Source organism: Sciurus vulgaris (assembly GCF_902686455.1).
Source record: "Sciurus vulgaris genome assembly, chromosome: 16".
In the NCBI taxonomy this organism is placed as follows: Eukaryota; Metazoa; Chordata; class Mammalia; order Rodentia; family Sciuridae; genus Sciurus; species Sciurus vulgaris.
In genome coordinates this window covers 8,232,313-8,243,007 of record NC_136477.1, presented here as the reverse complement: position 1 = coordinate 8,243,007, position 10,695 = coordinate 8,232,313, and the positions used below count along the sequence as shown (strand labels likewise).

At 37.0% G+C, this 10,695-nt stretch overlaps 1 protein-coding gene across 1 annotated transcript; it reads right to left on the bottom strand.

The window, feature by feature from the left end:
• Positions 1-8,141: 8,141 nt before the first annotated feature.
• On the bottom strand, positions 8,142-9,062 carry LOC306646506 (olfactory receptor 7E24-like; the record flags this gene model as incomplete). Its single annotated transcript, XM_079115100.1, has 1 exon — positions 8,142-9,062. The coding sequence occupies exon 1, from the start codon at positions 8,970-8,972 to the stop codon at positions 8,142-8,144; it is 831 nt and encodes a 276-aa protein (XP_078971226.1). The 5' UTR covers positions 8,973-9,062.
• Between the last annotated feature and the right edge of the window lie 1,633 nt (positions 9,063-10,695).

Here is a 10,695-nt window from a genome sequence, read left to right as displayed (position 1 = left end):
CATATCACAATAACACCTGTGAATGTTAATGGCCTGAACTCATCAATCAAAAGACATAGACTGGCAGTTTGGATTAAAAAGAAAAATCCAACAATATGCTGCCTGCAAGAGACTCATCTCATAGAAAGAGATACCCATAGACTAAAGGTGAAAGGATGGGAAAAAACATACCATGAACACGGACACAGCAAATAAGCTAGAGTATCCATCCTCATTTCAGATAATGTGGACTTCAAGCCAAAACTAGTCAGAAGGAATAAAGAAGGACATTACATACTACTTAAGGGAAGCATCAATCAGCAAGACATAACAATCATAAATATCTATGCCCTGAACACTGGCTCATCCATGTACGTCAAACAAATCCTTCTCAATTCCAGAAATCAAATAGACCACAACACAATAATACGAGATGATTTTAACACACCTCTCTCACCACTGGATAGATCCTCCAAACAAAAAATTGAATAGAGAAACCATAGATCTCAATAAAACAATCAACAATTTAGACTTAACAGACATTTATAGAATATACCATTCAACAAAGAACGAATACACCTTCTTCTCAGCAGCACATGGATCCTTCTCTAAAATAGACCATGTCTTATGCCACAAAGCTACTGTTAGCAAATACAAGAAGATAGAGATACTACCTTGTACTCTATCAGATCATAATGGATTGAAATTACAAATAAATGAAAGAATATAAAACAGAAACTTCTCCAATACCTGGAGATTAAATAATACACTATTATATGACGAATGGATAACAGAAGACAACAGGAGGGAAATAAAAAAACATTCTTAGAAGTAAACGAGAACAAAGACACATCATATGAAAATCTCTGGGACACTATGAAAGCAGTACTTAGAGGAAGATTTATTTCATGGAGTGCATTCAACAAAAGAAGTAGAAATCAACAAATAAACCACTTAACACTACAGCTCAAAGCCCTAGAAAAAGAAGAGCAGACCAACACCAAAAATAGTAGAAGACAGGAAATAGTTAAACTCAGAGCCGAAATCAATGAAATTGAAACAAAAGAAACACTCGGAAAAATTAACAAAATAAATAGTTGGTTCTTTGAATAAATAAACAAAATTGATAGAACTCTTAGCCACACTAACAAATAGAAAGAGGGAGAAAACTCAAATTACTAAAATTTGGAATGAACAAGAAAATATCACAACAGACACGAGTGAAATACAAAACATAATTAGAAGCTATTTTGAAAATCTGTACTCCAACAAAACAGAAAACCTCAAAGACATCAACAAGTTTCTAGAGACATATGAAATACCTAAACTGAACGAGGAGGACATACAAACTTAAAAAAATCAATTTCAAGCAATAAAATAGAGGAGGTCATCAAAAGCCTACCAACAAAGAAAAGTCCAGGACCAGATGGGTTCTCAGCCGAGTTCTACAAAACCTTTAAAGAAGAGCTCATTCCAATACTTCTCAAAGTATTCCATAAAATAGAAGAGGAACCCTCCCAAACTCATTCTATGAAGCTAATACCACCCTGATACCTAAACCAGACAGAGACACATCAAGAAAAGAAAATTTCAGACCAATATCCTTAATGAACATCGATGCAAAAATTCTCAACAAAATTTTAGCAAAATGCATACAAAAATATATTAAAAAGATAGTGCACCATGATCAAGTGGGTTTTATCCCAGGGATGCAAGGTTGGTTCAACATCTGGAAATCAATAAATGGCATTCACCATATCAACAGACTAAAAGTTTAGAATCACATGATTATTTGAATAGATGCAGAAAAAGCATTCGGTAAAATACAGCATCCCTTCATGCTCAAAACACTAGAGAAAATTGGGGTAGTGGGAACATTCCTTAACATTGTAAAGGCCATCGACGCTAAGCCCATGGCCAATATTCTAAATGGTGAAAAACTGAAAGCATTTCCCCTAAAAACTGGAACAAGGCAGGGATGCCCTCTTTCACCACTTCTATTCTATATCATTCTTGAGACTCTAGCCAGAGCAATTAGACAAACCAAAGAAATTAAAGGGATACGAATTGGAAAAGAGGAACTCAAACTATCCCTGTTCGCTGATGACATGATTATATATTTAAAGGAACCTGGAAATTCCACCAGAAAACTCTTAGATCTCATAAGTGAATTCAGTAAAGTAGCAGGTTACAAGATCAATGCTCATAAATCCAATGCATTTTTATACATAAGTGATGAATCTTCAGAAAGAGAAATTAGGAAAACTACCCCATTCACAATAGCATAAAAAAAAATAAAATACTTGGGAATCAATCTCACAAAAGAGGTGAAAGACCTCTACAATGAGAACTACAGAACACTAAAGAAAGAAATTAAAGAAAACCTTAGAAGATGGAAAGATCTCCCATGTTCTTGGATAGGCAGAATTACTATTGTCAAAACGGCCATAATACCTAAAGTGCTATACAGATTCAATGCAATTCCAATTAAAATCCCAATGGTGTACCTTACAGAAATAGAGCAAGCAATTATGGAATTCATCTGGAAGAATAAGAAACCCAGAATAGCTAAAACAATCCTCAGTAGAAAGAGCGAAGCAGGGGGTATCGCAATACCAGATCTTCAACTCTATTACAAAGCAAGAGTAACAAAAACGGCATGGTATCTGTACCAAAATAGAAAGGTAGATCAATGATACAGAATAGAGGACATGGACACAAACCCAAAGAAATACAATTTTCTCATACTAGACAAAGTTTTGAAAAATATGCAATGGAGGAAAGATACCCTCTTCAACAAATGGTGCTGGGAAAACTGGAAATCCATATAGAACAGAATGAAACTAAATTCCTATCTCTCACCCTGCACAAAACTCAACTCAAAATGGATCAAGGACCTCAGAATCAGACCAGAGACCCTACAGATTATAGAAGAAAAAGTAGGTCCAAACCTTCAACTTGTTGGATTAGGATCAGACTTCTTTAACAGGACTCCCATAGCACAAGAAATAAAAGCTAGAATCAACCACTGGGATAGATTCAAACTAAAAAGCTTTCTCTCAGCAAAGGAAACTATCAGTAATGTGAAGAGAGAGCCTACAGAGTGGGAGAATATCTTTGCCACTCATACTTCAGATAGAGCGCTAATTTCCAGAATCTGTAAAGAACTCAAAAAACTCTACACCAAGAATACAAATAATCCAATCAACAAATGGGCTAAGGAAATGAACAGACACTTCACAGAAGAAGATGTACAAGCAATCAACAGATATATGACAAAATGTTCAACATCTCTAGTAATAAGAGAAATGCAAATCAAAACTACACTAAGATTACATCTCACCCCTATTAGAATGGCGATTATCAAGAACACAAGCAACAATAGGTGTTGGAGAGGATGTGGGGAAAAAGGTACACTCATACAGTGCTGGTGGGGTTGCAAATTAGTGCAGCCACTCTGGAAAGCAGTATGGAGATTCCTCAGAAAGCTTGGAATGGAACCACCATTTGACCCAGCTATCCCACTCCTTGGCCTATACCCAAACGAGTTAAAATCAGCATACTACAGAGTTACAGCCACATCAATGTTCATAGCTGCTCAATTCACTATAGCCAGATTGTGGAACCAACCTAGATGCCCTTCAGTTGATGAATGGATAAAGAAACTGTGGCATATATATACAGTGGAATATTACTGTGCCATGAAGAATGACAAAATTATGGCATTTGCAGGCAAATGGATGAAATTGGAGGATATCATGCTAAGTGAGATAAGCCAATCTCAAAAAACTAAAAGACGAATGATCTCGCTGATAAGCAGATGAGGACATATAAAGGGGTGTAGGAGGGGTTAGTGTTAGGGTTAGTGTTAGGTTTAGGGTTAGGGATAAGGAGGGTGGTAAGAATGGAGGAAGGAAAGACTGTATAGAGGGAAAAGAGGGTTGGAATGGGTGGGGGGGAATGGGAAAAATAACAGAATGAATCAAACAACATTGCCCTATGTAAATTTATGATTTTTAATTAAAATAAATAAAAAAGAAAGAAAAAACGTTCTGATTAAAAGAAATTAAGTCAGTATATTTGGTTTCTTTTATTTCAAGGCAATGAAATATATTCTTTTGACATAGAATATTTGTAATTGCACTGTATTATTTGAACACTAGTTATGTTGACTCATAAGCAGAAAGTATTGCTTCGTGCCCATTACATTCTATGATTTCCATCATTATTTGGTGTGAATCATTTCTCTTCTTCATGAATGTAATTTTTAGTCAAATACTTCTTTTCTTCAGAGTCACTGAATCCACCAACCTTGGCTTTGGTGGATTTTGATTTTTTTTTTTTTTTTTTTTTTTTTTGACTGTGCTGGGGTTGAACCCAGGGACTTACACTTGAGAGGCAAGCACTCTACCAACTGAACCACCTCCACAGCCCTGGTGTATTTCAATTTTGACAAATATGGTTAGGTTAATGTGAGTGATGAAGCTGAGCATAGTGGTGCACACCTGTAATCCCAGCATCTCAGGAGGCTGAGGCAGGAGGATCCTGAGTTGAAAGCCAGCCTCAGGAATGTTGAGGTGCTAAGCAACCGAGTGAGACCTGGTGTCTAGATGAAATAAAAGCAAGGCAGGGGATGTGTATCAGTGGTTCAGTGCCCCTGAGTTCAATCCCAAGTGCCAAAAATATACATATATATGTATATATATATGTGCACTTGATGAATGACATCACTGTCCACAAGCCTGACAGTGTGCACTGCACATGTCAAAGTTTAAAAAAGTGAAGACATGCTAGCAGCACTTTAGAAAATTTTATTTCATAAAGATTAATTTGTATCCACCCAATACAACTCAATTAAACATCTGTTGTGAAGACACGATAATTAAACATCTGTTGCAAAAAGAAGTCTTTGTTTTTTGCTTCTTTATGCAGTATTCTATAACAGGCTGCTGCTCATAGTGCTTCATTGTTTTTCTGTTATATTTCCTTTATTTACAGCTGAGAACTCTAGCACCAGGGAAGGTTTGAGTATCCACATTTCATGCTCAATAGATTTTCTTGACCATCCTTCCTAAGACAAGATCCAGTAATGCCACTCCTGGGTGTATATTGAAAGGAAATGAAAACGGAATTGTAAAGAAACATGTTCGCTCCCATGAACATTGCAGCCAAAAGAGGAGGAAACAAACAAACTTTCTGTCCAGGTGAGAAGATTAAGAAAACAGGGCGCATGCTCGTCAGAGAACACTCTCTAGCCATCATCAAGGATGAAACCCTGTGGTGCATTAAATGAAATAAGCCAGCTCAGAATGACAAGTATCACATGGTCTTACCCATAGGTGGGATCTAAAAAAGGTGATCCCATAGACACTGGGAGTCAAAGGGGGGTGACCAGAGACTGGGCAAGGTAGGCAGGAGGCAGGAATGGGGAAGAGATTATCAATGGACATTAGGTAACAGCTGGGTAGTGTTACGAGCTGACAGATCTGGCTCCATGAGAATGTTATAGGCCAGACTCTAAGGGAAATGACTAAACAGACTTCATTTTGCTCTGAGATTCCATGTTATGTAAGAAATAATTTTCTCCCATGGGAACATCCCACCTCTGTGCCCATCATCAGTTACTTAGCATGACATGTTTAATAATATACAATGGCAACTCCTATGTAGTGAAAATTGCTCTCCTTTGACCTCTATTGCTCTTAACCAATGTACCATGTAAATGGTAATTGTGTGGATGTTAGCAACCATTCTTTAGTTTGTACCTAGGTAAGGGACATTTTGACCCACTTTCCCCCTCTGTCGATGATCTCATGATGTTAGTTTGTAGCAACCATTCTTTAGTTTCTACTTAGGTAAGGGTCAATTTGACCCACTTCCCCCTCTGTCGATGATCTCATGATGTTAGTTTGTAATTTTGAATCATAGCAACAGACACTTCTGATTGATGTGATTTTTGGTATAAGAACCACTACAACCCTATGTTCGGGGCTGTTCTCCCAATAGCCATTTTTTTGGGCATTGTGTGAGACAGTCAGTGGGCCAGCTTAATAAAGACTCTCAAATTTGGACTTCTCAGTGGTGATTGGTCTGTTCTTAAGTTGCGCCCCATAACAGGTAGGCTCCAGAATTCTGGGGTGCTGTTGCAAAGGAGAGAGCCTGTAGATAACAAGAGTCTAGTGTAAACTTCTAAGAGCCAGAAGAAAGGATTGTGAAAGTCTTCAGTATAAAGAAATGGCAAACCCTTAAACAGACAGATGTGCTTAAACTGACTTAAAAGTTATTATTCATTTTTTCTCTCTAGCATGAAAATAGAAGGGATACCATTAGGGTCCAGGATATGTATCTGAAAGATGGAGGAAGGAAGGGTGAAGGGAGGTACTGAGGAATTAACTCAATCATTATTATATTATGTGCAATTATGAACATGTCACAATGATGTGTAATGTTTATTGATGGATAATAATGTATAACTATATGTCAATGTATACATAATTATTATGCAACAATAAGAATTTTAAAAGTTATTCTTCACCTAAAATATATGTAATTATACATATTGAAATACAACATTACACTATTAACATGTACAATCTTTATGTTCTCATATGTCACTAAAATAAATTTAATTTAAGGAAAAAAGTACATAGAATCTGAATTCATATATTTCAAACACAACATACAAATGAACATGAATGAAGTCTGTGAAAAAATTAATTTTCAGCATCACTAACCATCAGGGGAATGCAACAATAAATCACAATATCACTTCACACCCATTGAAATGAGAGTCATCAAAAAAGCAAATGATGTATAATCAGAAACATGACAAATTATACTCCATTTATATATGATCTATCAAAAGGTGAATGCATTCTACAGTCATATATGAAAAATTAGAACAAATAAAAATATTTAAAAAATAAATGGCAAGTGTAGGTGATGATTTGGAGAAGGCATTATTAAATGCTCTTAGTGGGAATGCAAATTAGTGGCTTAGTGGTAGAGGGCTCACCTGGCATACCTAAGGCACTGGGTTTGATCCTCATACCACATAAAAAATAAATAAAATAAGGTATTGTGTCCACCTACAACTAAAACAAAATAAAATTAAAAAAAAAAAAAGAAAGAAAAGTTCAATGAATCCAGTTGCCAAATAAGTGTCAATTTAGAAGACATTCCTTCACAGATTTATACACTGCCTACAGCACATGAAAAGATGCTCCATAAGTCATAGGGAAATGCAAATTAAAAGCACCCCAGCCAACTCATACCCCATGGGAGGCTATAACTTTCATGAAATAGAAGAGACAAACTATTGTCAAGGCGGTGAGGCTATCAGGACCCTCATAGGTAAGATGTGCTAGGTGTTATGAAGTGCATTGGTGGCGCTTTGTAGCACACTCTTCTATGGTCATGGATTCTCCATCTGAGGGTGCAGGATCCATGCTCTGTCCTCAGAACTGATGTGAATAGTGTCAGATAGAAGCTTCCCAACATAGAAAAATGTGGAAGAAGAAACCAGGTTTGGAGCTGATAGACTGCAGCCACCAATTAAGGCCTGAGGCACAAGATGAATATTGACTATTTTATGACTTTGGAGGCTCACTGCACACAGGTCATGATTAATCAAATTTGGACCATGTTATCACAAACTCTAAGGACTGCCTAATATTATGGAGGAAGAAGAGAATATGAAGATTCACAAAGGTTTTCCTACTCCCCTCTATTCAGGAAGCTCCTGTGTACTATTCACATCATTCATGTCAGTTTCTTCCTTGATTTTGTTTTTTAATAAATATCCATCAGCTTTTTCCCCATTGTTTGTTCTGGTGAAATAAACATAGCAAAAATTCCCATCTTGAAACCTCTTGGGTGTAAAACTCAGTGGCATCAATTGAATTCATGTTATTTTGCTACCATCATTATCATTCATCTTTAGAAACTTCATCTTCTTCGATGGAAACATTGTACCTAGTTTAAAATTTCCAAATTTTCCCTGCAACCTGGCAATAATCATTCTATTATAAAATCTGCTGAGAAATATGATCCATTGCCCTATACAAGAAGTGTGACCAAGGAGGCAGGGTTTACCAACCTTGATGATTAGTTTTGCTGCCTTTTCCAGTCTCCATTCCAAATGGAGGCAATAAATTCTGAGACTAGATTGTCCTGCTGTGGAGCCTAAGCAGAGTGCTTTTAATGTCTCGGTTCCTCAGGCTGTAGATGAAGGGGTTCAACATAGGGGCAACCACCATGTACACCACCGAGGCCACTGCACTCTTACTGGGAGAAGATGACACTGATGTACCCAGATATGCTCCACTGCCTGTTCCAAAATATAAGCAAACAACTGCCAGGTGAGACCCACAGGTGGAGAAGGCTTTGTACTTCCCACCTGGTGACGGGATCCTCAGAATGGAGGAAACAATCTTATAATAAGAGAAAAGAATTCCTGAGATTGGAAAAAATCCAAAGACAGCAGCTCCCAAATACATGACTATGTTGCTGGCAAAGGTGTCATACGAGGAAAGGTTGAGAAGCTGAGAAGGGTCACAGAAGAAGTTGAAAATATCTACATCCTTGAAGCAGGTAAGTTGTAACACAATCACAATATGCAGAAGGGCTTCCAAAAGGCTAGCTAAAATAGACAGCAATACTAAGGAGCTACAGAAGCGAGGTTTCATGATGACAAAGTAATGCAGGGGGTGACAGATGGCCACATACCGGTCATAGGCCATCACACCAAGAAGCAGATCATCCATACATCCAAAAGTAAAATAAGCAGACATCTGTGTCAGGCAGCCTCCATAGGAGATAACTCTGCTATGAGTTAGAATGTCCACAATCATCTTTGGAACTGTGGTGGAGATAAAACCAATGTCAGACAAAGAAAGAATAAAGAGAAAGAAGTACATGGGGGTGTGGAGGTGGGAGTCAGAGCTGACAGCCAGGACGATGAGCAGGTTCCCAAGCACTGTGACCAGGTACATGCACAGGAACAGTCCAAAGAGGATGGGCTGCAGTTCTGGATCCTCAGAGAGTCCCAGGAGATGGAATTCTGAGACTTCTGTTAAATTTTGTAGGTCCACATTGCTTGGACAACTTTTGCCAAAGAAAAGAACGTTGGTAAAATGAAAAAAAAAAAAAAAAAGAAAGAAAGAAAGGCAGTCATCACTCTGCATATTTTTGAATTAAAATATTCACAAGTAAATTATTCACATTTCAGTATCATAAATATTCAGCTGTATTGCTCACTTTTAGCAAACCCAAAAGTCTTTGAATTTGTATTTTTATTTGCTATTCATCTCTTTATGTACACACCTACTTCAGAGGCCCTTAACTGAACAATGTTATAAGACAAAGAATATGGAGGAATCAAATCCATGATCACAGTGAATTACAGTCCATCCTTTTTTACATAAACCTTTATTTTATTTATTTATTTTTATGTGGTGCTAAGGATCGAACACAGTGCCTCACACAGGCTAGGCAAGCTCTCTCCCACTGAGCTACACCCCCAGCCAAACAACCCATTCGCTTAAGAAAAACAAAATAGAGGCTAAGAAATATTTCTTACCCTTTAAGAAAAAAATAAATCATTCTAATTAAAGGAAGTGGAGAAGCAGTCTAGTGCACATTATTCTAGGAGCACAGTACAATTTTCCTTGACTTTGTATGTTTATCATGCTTTCAAAAGAATTTTAATATATGCCTTCTAACCTTGACTTTGGTGCTCTTCAAATATGGAAATATATGATTTATTGAAAAGCTTAGGCTATGTAACATCAATGACCACAAATGTGACATTAGTGTACACCTCACCTGTTAATAATTAAAAACAATGGAACCTTGAGAGACAATTTTGAATATCCTAAATTTTAGCCAGGTTTACTTCTACCAAATCCATTCAACCTCAGTACACTATCTGGTATGGAAGACAGTTGTTTGTTTTTAAATTTTTTTTTCCTTTTTATAATATCTAGTAATATTGTTTCATTGTTTTTCTGAATATAAAGGCTTTTATTTATAGCTGAGGACTTTTGAACCAGGGAAAGTCCCAATTTGAGTCCCAGCCTTCTTAGGTACAGTTTCGTTTTTTTTGTTGTTGTTGTTGTTGACATGTTTATGATTTTGGTCCCAGGTATTGAAACAAGGGGCAATTGGACATGGAGCCATATCCCCAGCCCCTTTTTTTATTTTTTATTTTTTCACAGAGTCGCATTCAGTTGCTCAGGGACTCACTAAATTCTTGAGGCTGCTTCAAATTTGTCATTCTCCTGCCTCAACCTACTAAATCACTAAGATTAGAGGCATGCTCCACAGCATCCAGATAGTTAATGGATTTTAAATCAATCTTTTCTGATACAAGGGTTGCATTTTCTTACATCAGCTCCCTGAAGGAAACTTGGGCTCATTGTTTTGTCAGCTCTTGCTGACTAATGATTTAATCAGGAAACAATGCAAAGGAGAAATTTCAGGGAACAATGTGAAAAAGCACTTGAGCTTTGTCATCTATAATCTGGGGACAATAATGGCCTACTTTACGTGATTTTTTAATATTAAAAATCTCTTAAATTGTGCATCACATATACTGAAATACTTAACAATATGTTGACCTGTGGATATTTCAAACCACCCAGATACTCTGGCCTCAAAGAAAACCCAGATTGTTTGCAACCTGCAAGTGAACTTCTGGTGGATTTCTTTTGTTAT